The sequence below is a fragment of the Oryctolagus cuniculus genome, chromosome 7 (genome assembly GCF_051225735.1).
Source record: "Oryctolagus cuniculus isolate XC-2025 breed Fujian yellow rabbit chromosome 7, ASM5122573v1, whole genome shotgun sequence".
NCBI lineage: Eukaryota > Metazoa > Chordata > Mammalia > Lagomorpha > Leporidae > Oryctolagus > Oryctolagus cuniculus.
The window spans coordinates 9,006,791-9,026,239 of NC_142873.1; the positions used below are offsets into that span (position 1 = coordinate 9,006,791).

Genomic DNA, 19,449 nt, shown 5'->3' on the forward strand with positions numbered 1-19,449 from the left:
TGCATAGGAGTGAGAGCTTTATCTAAGAGAGAGAGGGGGTAAATCTGGGTTCATACCAAGCACCAGGAACCAGCCACGTGGAGGAGCATCTAGGGAAGCCTAGGGAGGGTGGCCCAAAGGCCACACCCCTAGAGGTGCAGGGCTACAGCAAGCCCCCCCCACCACCCCCGGCAAGAGGCCAGGGAAAGGAACAGAAGGCCAGACACACCGTGTCCCAGGCTTTTAACCCACTTCCAAAGGGGAGTAGTTAATTAACCTGATTGGCTGGTGGGCCAGGTAGGGCATGAGGTCACACAGGGGCGTGGTGAAGGCATGGTCTTCCAGCTCACAAACCTAATCAATTTTAACCTGTATGCCTGCATACTCATTCCCCCCTCATAGACTCCATCCCTTCCTAAGGGGAGTTGATGGGCGTCAAATCATCTCTTCTGTGACTGCTTCCTGCTTATGAGGGGAGTAGTGCAGGCCCTGCCTATCCAGAGTCTGGAAGTCTCCGCCTATCCTTTCCAAAAAATTTGCTCTGTGAGCTGGAACAGTCTCGGTCATTGCCAACGTCTGTGTTCCTGCATGGTCAGTAACTCCCAGAAGCCGAGTTCTGAAACATGTAAGTTAATTAGCAAAGGCAAAACTGGAGCAAAACCAATTGTAGGTGGGGTGCCTCTTTAGATGAAAACAACATATCTTACAGATTCCCAGTTAGTGGGTAGTGATAGGCTACCCTTATGTAGATTATAAACCCATTTAGCTTGAATATAGAGAATTATAATAGAAGAAATCATTAGGTAGCTGTATCATCAGTAACAGTTCCCAGAGATAATCAAGAAAGGCAGGTACAGCATGTTTGCCTTAAGGAGACAAAGGCAAAAGCTTTACTTATCCTTTTTGCTTTGAAGAGGTACGTAAGGTTTCTGATTGGCTTATAGGAACAGTCAGGCATGTCTTTCACATTCACCTGTGAAGACTTAAGAGGTAGAAGTTTAATCCTAATTTCACGGAGGTAGTCATGCTCACTAGCTCCTGGTAAGGTCCCTTTCATTGACGCTGAAGCTGATCTGAAGAGGATCTTCTTACGAATGGCTTGCTCAGGAATTTCTAATGTTGGAGTTTTGTGTTAAAAACTCCTTGATTCCTTGGAACACTAAAGGTGTAAGGTTTTACAGCAGGAAGCTAACACTGGAGGTGAGACCTACATTTTCCAAGGTGCCTCCTGCCAGTTTGTGCCCCGCTGGGGGTTAGGAAAGCTGTGTCAGTGACGAAGCCACCATACGAGATAACCCAAGGTTTTGATTCACCTTCCCCAAGGTCCCAAACAGTTCTCAACACCTAAGTTACTAGATCGAGCCAAATAAAATCCTTTATTTTAGCTGACAGTTCTACCTAAGTTTCTGTTCTAAGTAAGTCATTTATCGTTCTTTTTCTTGATTTTTTCATCAGGGTACTCCAGGCACATACATGTAACATGATTCAACAGTGGCTTCTGAAGATAGGCAACGAAATTAACAACGGTAACATTGAACTGCAGCGACACGTATGTACTTGGAAGGAACTGTGAGCTTGTATTTTGACTTGACTGGGGATTTTCTTCAGGAAAAACCAGGTCTTTCCTATATAATTGAATCAGGAAGCAGGGGAGGCAACATAGAGCCCTATCTAATAATTATTCAGATTATTTTCTATGGATTTGGAAATGCCGTAAATGCAGAATGTTCTTGCTTCTGGAGTGAAGTTTTGGACATGATCAGACAGTTTTGAGTTTGATTATCACCTTTACTCTTGATGAAGTCACTGAATTTTTGTCTCCGTCATTCTGTTGGGATTACAGTTCCTGTCCCGGCTACTCCACTTCTGATCCAGCTCTCTACTATGGCCTGGGAAAGCAGCAGAAGATGGCCCAAGTCCTTGGGTCCCTGCACTCATGTGGGAGACCTGGGAGAAGCTCTTGGCTCCTGGCTTTTGGATCAGCTCAGCTCTGGCCATTGCAGCCTTTTGGGGAGCCAATCAGTGGATAGAAGATGTTTCTCTTTGTCTCTCCTTCTCTCTGTCTGTAACTCCACCTCTTAAATAAATAAATAAATAAAATATATTTTTTAAAATTAATTTATTTGAAAGTCAGAGTTACAGATGAGGGAAGGCAGAGGCAGAGAGAGAGAGAGAGATCTTTTACCCGCTGGTTCAGTCCCCAAATTGCAGCAAAGGCCAGAGCTGGGCCAGTCTGACATCAGGAGCCAGGAGCTTCTTCCAGGTCTCCCATGTAGGTGCAGGGACCCAAGCACTTGGGCCATCCTCCACTGATTTCCCAGGCATGTTAGCAGGGAGCTGGATCAGAAGTAGAGCAGCTGGGACTTGAATCGTCCCCCATATGAGATGCCAGCACCTCAGGCAGTGGCTTTACCTGTTATACCACAGTGCCAGCCACTCTGTGAAATCTTATATCCATATTTTTTTGTATCTTGAAGTTCAGTTTTTATAACATTTATTTTTAAAGTGTCCTTATGTACCTCCATTTTAGTGCCATGTAGAAAGATTGAAGGATTGTAAACATGTAGTTGAAGAACTGTTTGTAGCCATAACTAGTACAAGTATTTTTAAATGGAAAGGTTTTTCCTTTTTTCATTCATTCTTCATTTTCCTTTTTGGTACATTTTTTGACCAGTAGCTTTTGTTGTTCTTATTTTTCTGTTACTTCCTTACTCCATTTAGTCTGTGCTGCTCAGCTGTTTAAAACAGTGGTCTCCCATGCCGGCGCCGTGGCACACTAGGTTAATCTTCTGCCTGTGGTGCCGGCCTCCCATATGGGCGCTGGGCTCTAGTCCCAGTTGCTTCTCTTCCAGTCCAGCTCTCTGCTGTGGCCCAGGAGGGCAGTGGAGGATGGCCCAAGTGCTTGGGCCCCTGCACCCGCATGGGAGACCGGGAAGAGGCACCTGGCTCCTGGCTGTTGCGACCATTTGGGGAATGAACTGACAGAGGGAGAACCTTTCTCTCTGTCTCTCTCTCTCTCTCACTGTCTGTAACTCTACCTGTCAAATAAATAAATAAATAATCTTAAAAAAAAAAAAGTGGTCTCCAAACAGATTTTCACCGTGTACCTCTATCCACAAAACTCTCAAAGTGAGTCATTTCTAAATTACTGTTTCTAATTTATGTACAAGAATTACTCTATCGACAGCTTTTCTACAAAAAGTCAAAAGGGATGAGATAAACTATTTTGACAAAATTTTTAGTAATCACTCAAAAGCTGATGTAACTGAATAAGATTAAATTTTTAAAATAATTGCAAGTTAATACTCAGCAATAAAGCCATTTGAAGCTCTGCTTCCAAATTCATTTTTTTTTTCAGTACTTAATTATTTTTTATTTGAGAGAAAAAAGAGGGAAGGAAAAAGAGACAGCGAGCAGGAGAGAGAGAGAGAGAGAGAGAGAGATGTTCTATCTGCTGATCAATCCCCAAATGCCTGCACCAGCCCTGAACTGAGAGCTGAGAACTGGGAACTCAATTCAAGTCTCTCACATGGGTGGCAGGAACCCAGTCACCTGAGCCATCACCGCCATCTCCCAGGGTCCACATTAGCAAGAAGCTGGAGTCCAGAGCAGGAGCTGGTACTGAACTAGGCACTCTGACATGGGTTGTACGAATCCCAGCTGGCATCTTAACTGCTAAACCAGACACCTGCCCCATTGATACTTTTATTAATTACTGTCATTACTGAAATGAAAGCTCACAAAGAATTATGAATCCAGATTGAAAATGTGCATCATTGCCTGTTTATTCAGTGATAGTACTCATTTTTCAATTCCATTAATAAATTATGCAAAGGCTTGGGCTTGTTTTTAATTCACTAGGAAATTTTCCATCTGTCATGATGCCAATCAGTTATTCATGCAAACATAAGTGTAGAATTTCTCTATTGTAATAAAAGGTGCCCAGCCAACTGAAATTCTGTATTTGTAAAATTTTAGAACAAATTAGTTCCAGATTTTTAAATACATAGATTTGAGATTTTTTTTTTTTTGAAGTGTACACAACAGGGGCTGGCACTGTGGCATAGTAGGCTAAGCCTCTGCCTGTGGTGCTGGCATCCCATTTGGGGACTGGTTTGAGTCCTGGCTGCTCTACTTCCAATCCAGCTTCCTGCTTATGGCCTGGAATAGCAGTGGAAGATGGCCCAAGTGCTTGGGCCCCTGCACATATGAAGGAGACCTGGAGGAAGCTGAGGAAGCTCTTGGCTCCTGGCTTCAGATCAGCTCAGCTCTGGCCATTTTGGTCATTTGGAGGGTAAACCAGCAGATGGAAGACCTTTCTTTCTGTCTCCCTCTGTCTGTCTGTACCTCTGCCTCTCAAATATATAAATAAAAGTCTTTCAAAGTATATGCATCATTTTTCACCAACAAACTCGCATCAAGAAGGAAGCAGTTCCAGCTACCAATTTTCAAAATAATCTACCCATAGCATAAGTTTCTTTCTAAAAATTTTAAAATTTATTTGAAATGTGGAGAGAGAAAGAAAGAGAACCTTATACCTGTTGGTTCATTCTCCAATGTCTGAAACAGCTGGTGCCAGGTCAGGCAGATTCCAGGAGCTCAGAGCCCCAGTCCGGTCTCCCAAGGACCAGGCTGATTCCAGGAGCTCAGAGCTCTTGTCTGGTCTCCCACATGGCAGGCAGGGACCCAGATATCAGCTGATGATTCCCAGGATCTGCAAGTAAGAAGCCGGGTCAGAAGTAGAATGGGGACCTGAACCAGCCACACCAGTGTGAGAGTGTCCCAAGCAACACCCTAACTGCTGCACCAATGCCTGCCCTCCGGTTTCTTTCACCCAGCGTTTGGGCCCCTGCCACCCACATGGGAGACCTGGAGAGAGCTTCTGGCTCCTGGCTCTGACCTGGCCTAGCCCTTGCCATTGTAGCCATCTGGGCAGTGAACCAGCAGATGAAAGATCTCTCCTTCTTTCTGTATCTCTGACTTTCAAAATAAGTAAATCTTTAAAAAAAACCCAAAAATTTTAGTGACTCTGTTTTAGTATAAAAATTACCATATTCGGCCGGCGCCGCGGCTCACTAGGCTAATCCTCCGCCTAGCGGCGCCGGCACACCGGGTTCTAGTCCCGATCGGGGTGCCGGATTCTGTCCCGGTTGCCCCTCTTCCAGGCCAGCCCTCTGCTGTGGCCAGGGAGTGCAGTGGAGGATGGCCCAGGTGCTAGGGCCCTGCACCCCATGGGGAGACCAGGAAAAGCACCTGGCTCCTGGCTCCTGCCATCGGATCAGCGCTGTGCGCCGGCCGCAGCGCGCCGGCCGCGGCGGCCATTGGAGGGTGAACCAACGGCAAAAGGAAGACCTTTCTCTCTGTCTCTCTCTCTCTCACTATCCACTCTGCCTGTCCAAAAAAAAAAAAAAAATTACCATATTCATCTTCCATCTCATTAAAAAGAATATTTATATGAGGATGCTCAATAACTGTGGGAAAGTGTTTCCATGAACATTTTGAAGACCTCTTGTATATCTTTGTGAAGCTGAAAGATACCCTTATGTGTTTAATTTGATTTTAATTTTAAATTCACTTATAATTTATTGCATGTTTTTGATTATACGACTTAATCTAACAATTTTTATATATTTATTTGAAAGACAGAGTGACATACATATGGGGGAGGGAGGGAGGGAGAGACAGAAAGCTCTTTGATCCACTGGTTCACTCCCCAAATGGCTGCAACAGCCAGGGCTGGGCCAGGCCAAAGCCAGGAGTCAGGAGCTCCATCCAGATCTCCCACATGGGTAGCACCGATCCAAGTACTTGGACCATCTTCTGCTGCCTTCCCAGACAGCATTAACAGGGAGCTGGATCAGAATCCGAGCAGCCGGGACTTGAACTGGCACTGTGATACAGAATGCTGGCCTCAGAAGCAGTCGTTTACCTTGCTGTGCCACAATGCTGGCCCCTCTAATTAACTTTAAAATGAAGGTAATAAAATCTTTTTGTGTTTATTTCATAGGCGAGATGACCAAGGATCGATATTTTTTGTAAGAAAAATGCTTTATTTCAGTGAAATATAATGCAGGTCATTGGTATATAGAAGAACACAAAGGAATGGATCTACTGACACTGAGCCAGCCGGAACATGGCTGGTGGAATGGGGAGGGGGGCTGTTCTTAACTTATAAAAGGGTAGTAGTCTTCCTAACTCTTCCTCAGAAGGGCTTCTCTTTTTCCTGATATGTTTGTTCAGATATAAGATATACATGAGTCAACACTGGTTTATGTCATTAACAATCTATCCTTCTGAATTAAGAGGTAAAAAGTTTGGGTTTTAGTACAGGGTAGGCTACCAGATGTTGCTGTGGATTCATTCTAAGAGGAGGAGCGTGGTGGGGGCAAGAGGCACGGAGTCACCACATAGATCCCAAGAGTCGGGTGAAAGCAGGCCTGAGGCAAGCAGCCCACAGACTCGTTTATTTCAGTTGCTACAGCTGCTTATATAGCCAAGGCAGCCAATCCAGTCAAGGGGCGGCCTATGCCCGAACCAATCACAGCCTGTTGCCAGGCAGTTTCCAAAGCCACCCAATCAAATCCTGTTGCCAGGCAGGCTCCATTGCCATGTGGTTTCCAAAGTCATCCAATCACGGCCTGTTGCCAGGCAGGTTCCATTGCCAGGTGGGTTTCTAAGCCATTCCTGAGAAACTGACGCTTGCTTGCAGGCAGCCATATTGGCATGGCCTTCTCATTCCACCACAACCAGGTTTTAGTTTTATTAACTCACTCAACAAATATTTTTTTAAACACTTACTCCCTGCTCAGTACTGTGTGTGGTATGAAGGGATAATATGATGGTTCATGCTTGAAAGAGGTACACAGGCTGGGGCCAACATTGTGGTGCAGCAGGAAGCCACTGCCTGGGATACCAGCATTCACATGGGCTGCGGTTCTAATCCCAGCTGCTCCACTTCTCATCCAACTCCCTGCTAATGGCCTGGGAAAGCAGTGGAAGATGGCCCAAGTGTTTGGGCCCCTGTTACCCACATGGGAGACACAGAAGAAGCTCTTGGCTCCTGGCTTTGGTCTGGCTCAGCCCTGCCTGGCCATTGCAGTCACTTGGGAAAGGGAGTGAATCAGTGGAAGAAAGATACTCTCTCTCTGCACCCCTCCCCCACTGTCTCTCCCTTTCTGTAGCTCTGCCTTTCAAATAAATAAATAAATCTTTAAAAAGGAGATACCCAGGATAATGGAATCCAAATGATTCTAAGAGATGGGTACCAAGTCCTATAGAAGCATGGGAAAAGGAGCAAGTTGAAGCCAGTGAAAATCAAAATGTTCTCAGAGTAAATCATGGTTAAGCCTAGAGAAACACTTAGGAACTCACCAACCAGAGAAGGAGTGTGGTGGAATGAGAAGGCCATGCTAAGATGGCCACTGGCAAGCCAGCATCAGTTACTCAGGAATGGCTTTGAAACCCACCTGGCAACGGAGCCTGCCTGGCAACAGGCTGTGATTGGTTATGGCATAAACCGCCCCTTACTGGATTGGCTGTCTTAGCAATATAAGCTGTTGTATCAACTGAAATAAATGAATCTGTGGGCTGCTCACCTCTGGCCCCCTTTCACCCGACTCTTGGGGTCTGTGTGGTGACTCCGCGCCTCTTGCCCCCACCACGCTCCTTTCAGAATGAATCCTCTCAGAAGAAATCAACAGCAACAAAGGGGAGGGCATTTGAAGAGTATAATGTGTAGGGCCGGCGCCATGGCTCACTAGGCTAATCCTCCGCCTTGCGGCGCCGGCACACCGGGTTCTAGTCCCGGTCGGGGCACCGGATTCTGTCCCGGTTGCCCCTCTTCCAGGCCAGCTCTCTGCTGTGGCCAGGGAGTGCAGTGGAGGATGGCCCAAGTACTTGGGCCCTGCACCCCATGGGAGACCAGGAGAAGCACCTGGCTCCTGCCATCGGATCAGCGCGATGTGCCAGCTGTAGTGCGCCGGCCGTGGTGGCCATTGGAGAGTGAACCAACGGCAAAGGAAGACCTTTCTCTCTGTCTCTCTCTCTCACTGTCCACTCTGCCTGTCAAAAAAAAAAAAAAAAAAGTATAACGTGTAGGATATTTGCATTTGCACAGTGAAGTCTTCCACAATTTATTTCTGGGCTCCAACCTCGGCGAATGCTTTGATGCTGAGGTTCTGATGTTCTCTGTTCAGAGGGTCCTCTGTTCATACTCCTACGCTAAAAGAAATACCTGGCAGTTAGGTTTATTAAAGATAGCGCCAGGTGACTTACTAAATACTTAATATCCTAACAAATTAGTAATTATTTTGAAAACTAATACATGAAAAGGGGGAAAAAAAAAACCTTTTCGTTTAAGCAACATGACTGATGAATGGGATAAGACTTGTGTGTGCGGGGCAGCTTCACCAACCTTGGGGTCGGCTCCAGCGTTGCAGCTCTGATTTCCTGCTCCGCACGGACTCTCACACAGTGTGTGTTTTTCTCACACAGCCACCAGTCGCTTAAAATCCACGGCATCTGGGGCAGGCAGGCGGCACGGTGCTGGAGACTTACTTGGGATATGTGCGTCCCCCCAGAGTGCCTGGCTTTGAGGGCACACCCTGCGAGGCAGCAGAGAATGGCTGAGTACCTGGAATGGCTCGAGTTTCCTCACTGGAAACCCAGATGGAGAGCTTTCTGTCTGTCGCCGCCCCTACCCTGCCACTCTGCCTGTCATATAAATACAAAAGAAAACGTTAATTTCAGGAATCCATGAGTTCCTTGTGAGTGTTCTGTGAAGCCCAGGAATGCCTTGGTTCATCATGTGGGAACCACGGCGAGGTGGTTAAGCTGAGAAGAGTAGCTTATTATAGTGCAACAAGCAAAAGAAAATGCACATAGGCTGACCGAGCCATGATCTGGTCTCATTAAGAAGTATATGTTATTGAAAGTTTGCCACAGGTGTCCTTTCAGTTGTTTTTTTTTTTTTTTTTTTTTTTAAGATTTTATTTGTTTATTTGAGAGGCAGAGTTAGAGAGAAGGAGAGAGAGAGAACTTCCATTGGTGATTCACTCCCCAAATGACTGCAGTGGACGGAGCAGGCCGATCTGTAGCCAGGAGCCAGTAGTTTCTTCTGGGTCTCCCATGCAGGTGCAGGGGCCCAAGGACTTGAACCATCGTCCACTCCTTTCCCAGGCCATAGCAGAGAGCTGCATCTGAAGTGGAGCAGCTGGGACTCGAACCGGGTACTGGCACTGTAGGTGGCGGCTTTACCCACTGCACCACCACGCCAACTCCTCATTTTTTTTTTTCAAGATTTTATTTATTTCTTTGAAAGGCAGAATTACAGAGAGGCAATGGCAGACAGGAAGAGAGAGAGGCCTTTCATCCACTGGTTCACTTCTCAAATGGCCACAACGGCTGGAGCTGTGCCGATCCGAAGCCAGGAGTCTGAAGCTTCTTACAGGTCTCCCACGTGGGTATGGGGCCCATGCATTTGGGCCATCTTCTGCTGCTTTCCTAGGCCATAGCAGAGAGCTGGATCGGAAGAGGAGCAGCCAGGACTCGAACTGGTGTCCATATGGGATGCTGTTGCGGCAGGCGGAGGCTTAGCCTACTACACTATAGCACCAGCCCCTGGTCATTGCAGTGTTTAAATTTGATACTGATTTTGCTGTTTGATTGATTTTAAAGTAATCGTTTGTATTATAATCTCTCTCTCTCTTTTTTTTTTTTTTTTACAGATGGACGAATTGCATATATCGATGATCCAGTGGATGGTCAGTTTGCTGATTTTAATGGTCCCTGACTTCACCGACCAGTACACCCTGCCGAAGTTAGAGGAGGAGAGTGCTGAGAAACGTGACATAGGAGTTGCTCAGTTAGAGTTAGATGCAGTTGCACTGGTGAGGAAGCTGGCCCAGTACTCCAGCTATCTGATCAGGTGAATTATCTGCTTGTATTATTGCTGCCCCTTTGAAGGTCAAAGGTGACATGGGGGGGCGGGAGAGAGGGGCAGTTAAGTAGCAGTAATACTGGGTTATTTGAAAACCTTGAAGCAAACGCCCGTTCAGTTTTTCACCCAGCTTTAACATGTGCTCAGGCGGAATCTGAGATTTTGGCGTTCTCCCTGTGGCCTTGGAATTCTTAGAGAAGCAGTGTTGCAATAGGCAGGCTGGGAAATGGTGTGTATGGAGGAGGAGGGGTAGTGTAAAAATTGACAGAACTAGCACACCAAAAAATCCCACTTCCTTGTATAAACAAGACACATCTTGCATTTTTACACATACTGGGAGACATACGAAGCTTGCAGGTTCCTGTGTAATTCCACGCAAAGATGAATCTAGAGTTCTGTTTGCTGCATTTATGTCAACCAAATTATCTCTTAAAAAATGAAAAAATAAAAAAACACCACCTTACTCCTGAAAAGCTGCAAGGTTTTCACCGAATGAAGATGTGGTCTGAAAACTTGCTGTCTACTAACTAGGATATAGTCACTGTGACTGCTTGCTTTTATAATCTAGCTAAATCATCCCATCATTTTTTTAAAAAAAGATTTACGTATTTATTTTGAAAGTCAGATTACGGAGGGAGAAGTGGGGAGAGAGATCTTCCATCCCCTGGTTCGTTCCCCGGATGGCCACAACGGACAGGGCTGGGCCAGGCCAAAACCAGGAATCAGGAGCCTCTCTGGGTCTCCCACATTGCGGGGCCAGAGGCCTAAGTACTTGGGCCATCTTCCGCTGCTTTCCCTGGCCAGTAGCAGGGAGCTGGATTAGAAGTGGACCATCTGGTACAGGAGCAAGCACCCCATGGGATGCCAGCATCCCGGGCAGAGGCTTTACCTGCTTTGCCTCAATGCCGGCCCCTCATCCGTTCGTTTTAATTCAGTGTTATCAAAGGTTCAGAGTGAGAGGGGAGGAAGCCAAGAAGAAGAAAAAGGTGAGAATTGCTTGGCGAGTCAGTAGCTGAATTACTGTGGTCAGTTTCCACGATAGGGGCTTAAACACCGAGAAGAGAAACCGACAATAAATAGGTTATGCTGAGTGTGTGTGTTTGCTTTCTTTTTTGACAGGTGTTGCAAAGAGATGGCAACAGCAATGGCTCTGAGTAAAGCAACTCACTTAGAAAAAAATCCTGCTAAGGAGCTTCAGGATCTGGATAACATGAAGGTGACAACTCTGCCTTCCTCTTAGTTTTGTTTGTAGCTTATTTTTGAGGTTTAATTGACTTGCAACAAACTGCTCATAAAGTGGACAATTTTATAGAGTATAAGTGCACATATACCCATGAGAATCACTCAGTACAAATAAGGAACATGTCTAAAACACCCACACCCCAGATTTCCTTGTTGTGTGCACCCCATTGTAAACTCCCAACCTCATCCTGGCCCCAGGCAACATCTGATACACTTTACAGCACAGAAGATTATTTGCCATTTTCTAGAATTTGTACACATGCAGTCATATAGAACGTGATTTTTTTGGACTGACTTCTGTGCCTAAGCCTAATTGGTTTTAGATTCCTATACATTATTGCTTTCATCAGAAGTTCAGGCTTTAAAAGTTCATACTTTAGTGCTGAGTAGTAATTCGCTGTATAGATGCACATGACTTATTCATTCTCTGTTGGTGGGCATTTAATTATTCCCAGGTTTTTGTGATCGCAAGCAAGGTTTCAATGCATGTTCATGTACAAGTCTGAATGAACGTGCACTTCCATCTCTCTTGAGTAGTTGTACAGGAATGGGAATGGCAGGGTCCTGTGGTGTATGTATGAAGTTTTACAGAGAGTTGACAAATGGTCTTCCCAATGGTTTGAAACATTTTTACACTCTTTATATTTTTTTAAGATTTATGTATTTATTTGAAAGGCAGAGTTAAGAGAGGCAGTAGCAGAGAGAGAGACAGAGGTCTTCCATCTGCTGGTTCACTCCCCAAATGGCTACAATGGCCAGAGCTGGGCTGATCGGATGCCAGGTCTCCCACACAGGTGCAGGGGCCCAGTCTGTGATTCGTCTTTTCTTCTGTTAATCATGTCCTTTAAAAAAAAAAAACTTGCCTATTTATTTATTTATTTCCTTCTACTTGAAAAACAGAGCGAGAGAGAGAGAGAGAGGGAGAGAGCGCGAGTGCAAGCCAGAGAGAGAAAGAGCCAGGAATTCCATGTGGGTGGCAAGGACCCAAGTACCTAAGCCATCACCTGCTGCCTTCCAGGGTGTGCATCAGTGGAAAGCTGGATCACAAGTGGAGGAGCGGGGATGTGAACCAGCACTCAGATGTGAGATGCAGGCATCCCAAGTGGTGGCTCCACCCACTGCACCATACGCCTACCCCAGCCATGTCTCTGGAAGAGAAGAAGTTCAGTCTATCACTTTTTTCTTTTATAGATCTTTGGTGTTATATCTAAGGAAATCTCTGAACAACAATATCACAAAGATTTTCTATATTTTCTCCTAGAAGTTTTTATAGTTTTAGGCTTCAAACTCAGATCTATGACCCGTTTTGAGTTTTTGTTTTGTTTTGTTTTGTTTTGTTTTTTAATATATGGTGCCAGGAGTGAAGTTCACTTTTTGGCATTTGTGTATCTAATTATTTTAGTGCCATTTTGTCAAAAAGACTGTTCTTTGTTTATTGCGATGCATCTCTTGACCACTGGTGTGTTATTCTGGGCATTCTCCTGTGTTCTGCTGATCTACTGTCAACACTGTCACCATTACCAAACCGTCTCCATTGCTGTCGCTAGGGAAGCAGCTTTCAGATCAGGCACTGCAAATGCTCTGAGTTCGTGCTTCTTTCTCGACATCGGTCATCCTGTTCTAGGTCCTTTGCTTTCCATTTGGATTTTACAGTTAGCTTATCAATTTCCCCAGAATAGCCTGCTGGGATTCTGATTGAGACTGCCTTTCATCCAGTAAGCAGTTTGTGGAGAATTGACAACAGTACTGAGTCTTTGGATCTGTGAATACACTATGCCTCTTCATTTATTTTGATCTTTTTTGTTGCTATCAACAAAGTTTTATAGGTTTCAGTGTGCAGATTTTTTTTTTTTGGACAGGCAGAGTGGACAGTGAGAGAGACAGAGACAGAGACAAAGGTCTTCCTTTGCCGTTGGTTCACCCTCCAATGGCTGCCGCGGCCGGCGCACGGTGCTGATTCGAAGCCAGGAGCCAGGTACTTATCCTAGTCTCCCATGGGGTGCAGGGCCCAAGTACTTGGGCCATTCTCCACTGCACTCCTGGGCCACAGCAGAGAACTGGCCTGGAAGAGGGGCAGCCGGGACAGAATCCGGCGCCCCGACCGGGACTAGAACCCCGTGTGCCGGCGCCGCAAGGCGGAGGATTAGCCTAGTGAGCCGTGGCGCCGGCCAGTGTGCAGATCTTATATATCTTTTGTTAGATTTATCCCTAATATAAATGGTATTGTTTTATAATTTTGATTTCTTAGTGGTCATTGCTATATAGAAAGAATCATAGTGATTTTTTTCATAGATTTATTTATTTATTTGAAAGAGCTATACAGAAAGAGAAGGAGAGGCAGAGAGGGAAAGAGAGAGAGAGAGAGAAAGAGAGAGAGATCTTCCATCCTCTGGTTCACTACCCTATTACCCGCAACAGCTGAGCTTATCCGAAGCCAGGAACCAGGTGCTTCCTCCTGGTCTCCCATGCGGGTGGAGGGACCCAAACACCTCGGCCATCCTCCACTGCCTTCCCGGGCCACCGCAGAGAGCTGGACTGGAACAGGAGCAACCAGGACTAGTACTCGGCACCCCAACTGGGACTAGAACCCAGGGTGCCAGCGCCGCAGGTGAAGGATTAGCCAATTGAGCCACAGTGCCGGCCAGCAATTTTCTTGATCTCAAAGACCAACTTTTGATTTCCTTGAATTTCCTCCACCATTTTTTTCTGTTTTATCTTTCCTTAATTTACTTGTCAGTTATAAGTGTATTGAAGTCCTGACTGCAATTCTAATTCATCTGTTTTCCTTGTAGTTCTTTTTTTTTTAAAGATGTATTTTATTTATTTGAAAGACAGAGTTACAGAGAGAGGTAGAGGCAGAGAGAGAGGTCTTCCATCTGCTTGTTCACTCTCCAAATGACCACAACAGCCAGAGCTGAGCTGATCCAAAACCAGGAACCAGGAGCTTCTTCTGTGTCTCCCATGTGGGTGCAGGGGCCCAAGGACTTGGGCCATCTTCTACTGCTTTTCCAGGCCATAGCAGAGAGTGGGATCGGAAGCAGAGTAGCCGGGACTCGAACCAGTGCCCAAATGGGATGCCGGCACTGCAGGCCAGGGCTTTAACCTGCTGCGCCACAGTGCTGGCCCCTCCTTGTAGTTCTAACAGCTTTTGCTTCCTGTGTTTTGAAGCTCTGTTATTAAGTGCATCAGCATTAAGCGTAGGTGTCTTTCTCATTATGAAATGCTTCTCTTTATCCCTAGTAATATTCTATCCTCAAAATCCCCTTTGCTATTAATATAGTCACTCCAGCTTTTTAAAATTAATATTAGCATGCTGTATCTTCCCCATCATTTCATTTTTAACATACTTAGGTCTTCATCTTGAAGTGGGCTGCTTAGGCAGCACATAGTGTGGTCTTGCTTTTTTATCCAATCTCAGAATCTCTTTTACATTCACTACAATTGTTGATAAGCACGCAGGTTGTGAGTCCTAAGATAACCATTAAAGCAGTCAAACAGAATATATAACTTCTAAGAGTAAAAAGGAAAAAGTGAATGATAAAAATCCAAAAGGAGGCAATAAGGGATAAAAATAACAGACTACAAGGGTGAACGGAAGACATAAAATAAGGTGGCAGATTTATATCAGTAATTTCACTTACTGTAAAGAGATTTCATACCCCAGTTAAAAGACAAAGCTTGTCATACTAAATATAACAAAATTCTATATACTTTTTATAAGAGATCTATTTAAGCAAATGAAGTTAAGTAAAAATTGAAAGAAAAAGGAGGGGATAATGTTATACAAAGCAAATACAAAAAATGACAGAACTATAAGGAGAAATAGATAAATCTACAAATATATAAGGAGATTTTGGATGTACACCTTTCAGTAATTAACAGAACAAGTAGACAGGTGTATATGTGTAGATTACTTGAACAGCATAATTAAAAGTAATTGACATGGGGCTGGCACCTACAATGCTGGCATCCTATATGGGCATCTATTCAAGTCCCGGCTCCTAAACTTCCAGTCCAGGTCCCTGCTAATGTCCCTAGGAAAACAGTGGAAGATGGCACATGTCCTCGGGCTACTACACCTATGTGGGAGACCTGAACAAAGTTCCAGATTCTTGGCTTCTGCCTGGCCAGCACACCTGTTGCTGCCATCTGGGGAGTGAACCAATGGATGGAAGGTGCCTCTCTCTCTCTCTCTCTCTCTCTCTCTCTCTCTCTCTCTCTGTAACTTTGCCTTTCAAATAAGTAAGTCTTTCTTTAAAGAAAATGACCTAATAAAATTGACCTAATATACATATATAGAGGGGCCGGCTCTGCAGTGCCATAGGTTAATTCTCCGCCAGTGGCAACGGCATCCCATGTGGGCGCCAGTTCGAGTCCTGGCTGCCCCTCTTCCAATCCAGCTCTCTGCTATGGCCTTCCCAGGTAGTAGAGGATGCTCAAGTCCTTGGACCCTTGCACCCACATGGGAGACCGGGAAGAAGCACCTGGCTCCTGGCTTCGGAGTGGCGCAGCTCAGGCTGTTGCAGCCATCCAGGAAGTGAACCAGCAGATAGAAGACCTCTCTCGGCCGGCGCCGCGGCTCACTAGGCTAATCCTCCACCTAGCAGCGCAGGCACACCGGGTTCTAGTCCGGGTTGGGGCGCCGGATTCTGTCCCGGTTGCCCCTCTTCCAGGCCAGCTCTCTGCTGTGGCCAGGGAAGGCGGTGGAGGATGGCCCAAGTGCTTGGGCCCTGTACCCCATGGGAGACCATGATAAGTACCTGGCTCCTGCCTTTGGATCAGTGCGGTGCACCGGCTGCAGCACGCCAGCTGTGGCGGCCATTGGATGGTGAACCAATGGCAAAAGGAAGACCTTTCTCTCTGTCTCTCTCTCACTATCCACTCTGCCTGTCAAAAAAAAAAAAAAAAAAAAAAAAAAGAAAGAAAGAAGACCTCTCTCTGTCTCTCCCTCTCTCTGTAATTTCTGTAATTTTACCTCTCAAATAAATAAATAAAATCTTTTAAAAATATACATATATAGAACACCTTAGCCAGCTTTTGTATTCAATAAGCATACATTATTGTATGTAAAAATTGAACTTATGCTATGAGAAATTAAAATGAAAGTCTCAACAAATTTCAAAGGACCCAAATCCAAATAATAAAAAGCAATGTCTGAAATTAATAATTAGTAACTAGAAAATTTTTAAAAGATTTATTTATTTATTTGAAAGGCAGAGTTACAGAGAGGCAGAGGCAGAGAGAGAGAGGTCTTCCATCTGCTTGTTCACTCCCTAAATGGCAGTAATGGCTGGAGCTAAGCCGATCCAAAGCCAGGAGCCAGGAGCTTCTTCCAGGTCTTCCATGTGGATGCAGGGGTCCAAGGACTTGGGCCATCTTTTTATTTATTTATTTTAAAGATTTATTTATTCATTTTCAAGTCAGAGTTACATGGCTGGGAAGGGGGTTAACTCTCCAACTGGCTGCAACTACTGGAGTTGCACCAATCCAAAGCCAGGAGCTTCTTCCGGGTCTCCCACGTGGGTGCAGGGGCCCAAGGACTTGGGGCATCTTCTACTGCTTTCCCAGGCCATACCAGAGAGCTGGATTGGAAGTGGAGCAGCCAGGACTCAAACTGGCGACCTTATGGGATGCCAGCACTGCAGGCGGCGGCTTTACCCACTACGCCACAGCACTGGCCCCATGACCTGAGCATCTCTGAGGATCTGCACTTCCCCCCTGTGCTACTTAGATCCTCTGTTATGCTCTCTCCCACACACTAACCCTCTGCTGGCGATTTCAGATAAATGTTGTCAGAGGAAGCGGAAATCTGCCTCCATACCACAAGACCTGTACCTGATCCCATGCATAAGACGCACACACGCAGCTCTCCAAGCGAGGCGGAGGCCTCTCAGGGGTCTGCCAGACGAGTGTATTTAGGGGGCTCAGCAGCACCCTCAGGACTCTGAGATGCATCAGTTCTTCCTGATAAAAAACAAACGGTTCGTTTCACCTTCACTGGTGATATTTTAATTTCAGACTTGTCACCATCCTTGACTGCCTGGTACCTTCCCCTGATCCTAGACAGCTCTGTGGTATGTGAATCTGTGTGACGTCAGAGTCTGGCCTCGTCCCTATCCCGTGAGGGGAAGGGTGGAAGATGGCCTTCCAAAGAAGCCTTGTATAACACGGGGATACGGGATGCTGCGGGGTAGCACATTCCAGTACTTGAGTGTTGAGCTTGATTTCTTCCTGAGAGGAGGAGTGTGGTGGGGGCAAGAGGCGCGGAGTCACCACACAGACCCCAGGAGTTGGGTGAAAGCACGCCTGAGGCAAGCAGCCCGCAGACTCATTTATTTCAGTTGCTACAGCTGCTTATATAGCCAAGGCAGCCAATCCAGTCAAGGGGCGGTCTATGCCCTAACCAATCACAGCCTGTTGCCAGGCAGTTTCCAAAGCCACCCAATCACAGCCTGTTGCCAGTCAGGCTCTGTTGCCAGGCAGTTTCTGAAACCATCCAATCACGGCCTGTTGTCAGTCAGGCTCTGATGTCATGTGATTTCCGAAGCCATCCATTCACGGCCTGTTGCCAGGCAGTTTCTGTTGTCAGCGGCCATCTTGGCATGACCTTCTCACCTTCTCAGAGGCCATCTTGGCATGACCTTCTCATTCCACCACACTTGAGCATCCTGAAAACCTGCTAGTTAGTATTTGGATGACATTACTGATGTTTCCCCCGACCTAATGGTTTTTTCTTGGGGGGGGGGGCTCCTTTCTAGTAAAGGGGTTTTGTGAGGTACTGGGCAGTTTTTAGAAGGGGGAGGCCTTACCTAGGTAAGCATGTTTTGCAGTTTGATGATTCTTACCAGTGGGTCTTACTCCATCCTCCCACCAAGTACCCTGGACAAATCACGTCTTCAAGAGATACGGGGATTATCTGGTTTCCCGAGATCACAGGGCAGTGGCTCATGGCCGTAGATCACTCACTTGCTCTCAGTGTATCTTGATGCAGTCTGGCCTCACACAGCTGAGCGCCACGTAGATGCAGGAAGCCATTTTCTAGAGGGACCCAGTTCCAGGGATGCCGCCCCTGAGCCTGTTTCTGGAGGAAGCTGATTGCAGTGTGTGTGTTAGCTGTTCCTCCTGGGGATGGTCATCGCCTGTCCTGACGTCTTCCCCTGAGGCTTGGCCACTTTGTCAGAGTCCTAGCGCCCAGTATGAGTTCACCAGAACAACCGCCATCCAGAGAGCTGATGAAACCAGGAAGCTCAGCCCCCGGGAATGTAGTAGATGTCCTTTACGATGTTTCAGGTCGACCGTTTCTAATATTCCAGGTATAATCAGAAGCACTCATGCCCTCAAGCATAGTCAAAATCTGAGCTGACAGCAGATTACCAGAAGGATCTCTCAGCTGGGCACAACTGATGGAAAGGCACACGCTGGCCAGTGCTGACAGTGCTGGGAAGATAGGGGAGGGAAATAACTCCCAGGAGCAAAGACAGACCCACCCGAGTGGACCTGACGACTTCCAGCTGGGGCCCTTCCAACTGGCTTCCGGCTACAATCAACTCCTTCCGTGCCATTCTTCCCCATCCGGGAAGACCTGCTATCAGCCTTGGGCTGAAGCTGCCTCTCTCACATCGCCCAAGATTCTTCCAGTAACTCCAGGATTTTCTGCTCCTCCAAAAGGAGTATGACTGTAAACACTACTGGGAGCCTGCCTCTCATTGTTTCCCCACTGGTAACTTCAAGGAAGTTTCAGCTCTCCTCCTTTCTGAGAGGATCGGAGGATGGTGTGTGTGTGTGTGTTTGTGTGTTTAAATTTTATTCAATAGACAGACAGACAGAGAGCTCCCATCCACTGGTTCACTCTCCAAATTCCTGTGATGGCTAAGATTAGGCTGGTCTGAAGCCAGGAACCAGGAACTCCATCCCGATCTCCCATGGGGGTGGCAGGGACCCAACTACTTGAGTTGTCACCTGCTACTCCACAAAGTCTGCATTGACAAGAGGCTAGAATCAGAGGCCAGAGTCAGGCACTCCAGTGTAGGACACAGGCATCTTAACCGCTAGGCCAAACACCCATCCCGGGTTCATAATAGCTCTGATCATCTCTCGTCTCACTGCTGGTCTCCTGTGAAAGACTATCTCCTGTAGCCTTCTATTTCTCCTGCTTTTGATCCTCAAGAACAGGCTTAACATTCAGGGCCATCTCTCAGCATCTTAAATATTCCTTCACCCCAGGCACAAACTTTAGTCCTTTTACTTTATTTTTGTAAAAGATTTATTTATTTGAAAGGCAGAGTTACAGA

At 46.2% G+C, this 19,449-nt stretch overlaps 1 protein-coding gene across 2 annotated transcripts in view; it reads left to right on the top strand.

Moving 5' to 3' along the window:
• The window catches only part of AXDND1 (axonemal dynein light chain domain containing 1), a 112,275-nt gene that overhangs the window by 69,725 nt on the left and 23,101 nt on the right, over positions 1-19,449 (top strand). For both annotated transcript variants that reach the window (XM_051858247.3, XM_089299454.1), the window contains 3 exons: positions 1,435-1,528; positions 9,705-9,904; positions 11,036-11,132. In XM_051858247.3, the coding sequence (XP_051714207.2) occupies positions 1,435-1,528; positions 9,705-9,904; positions 11,036-11,132 (391 nt within the window). The remainder of the gene's footprint in view (positions 1-1,434; positions 1,529-9,704; positions 9,905-11,035; positions 11,133-19,449) is intronic.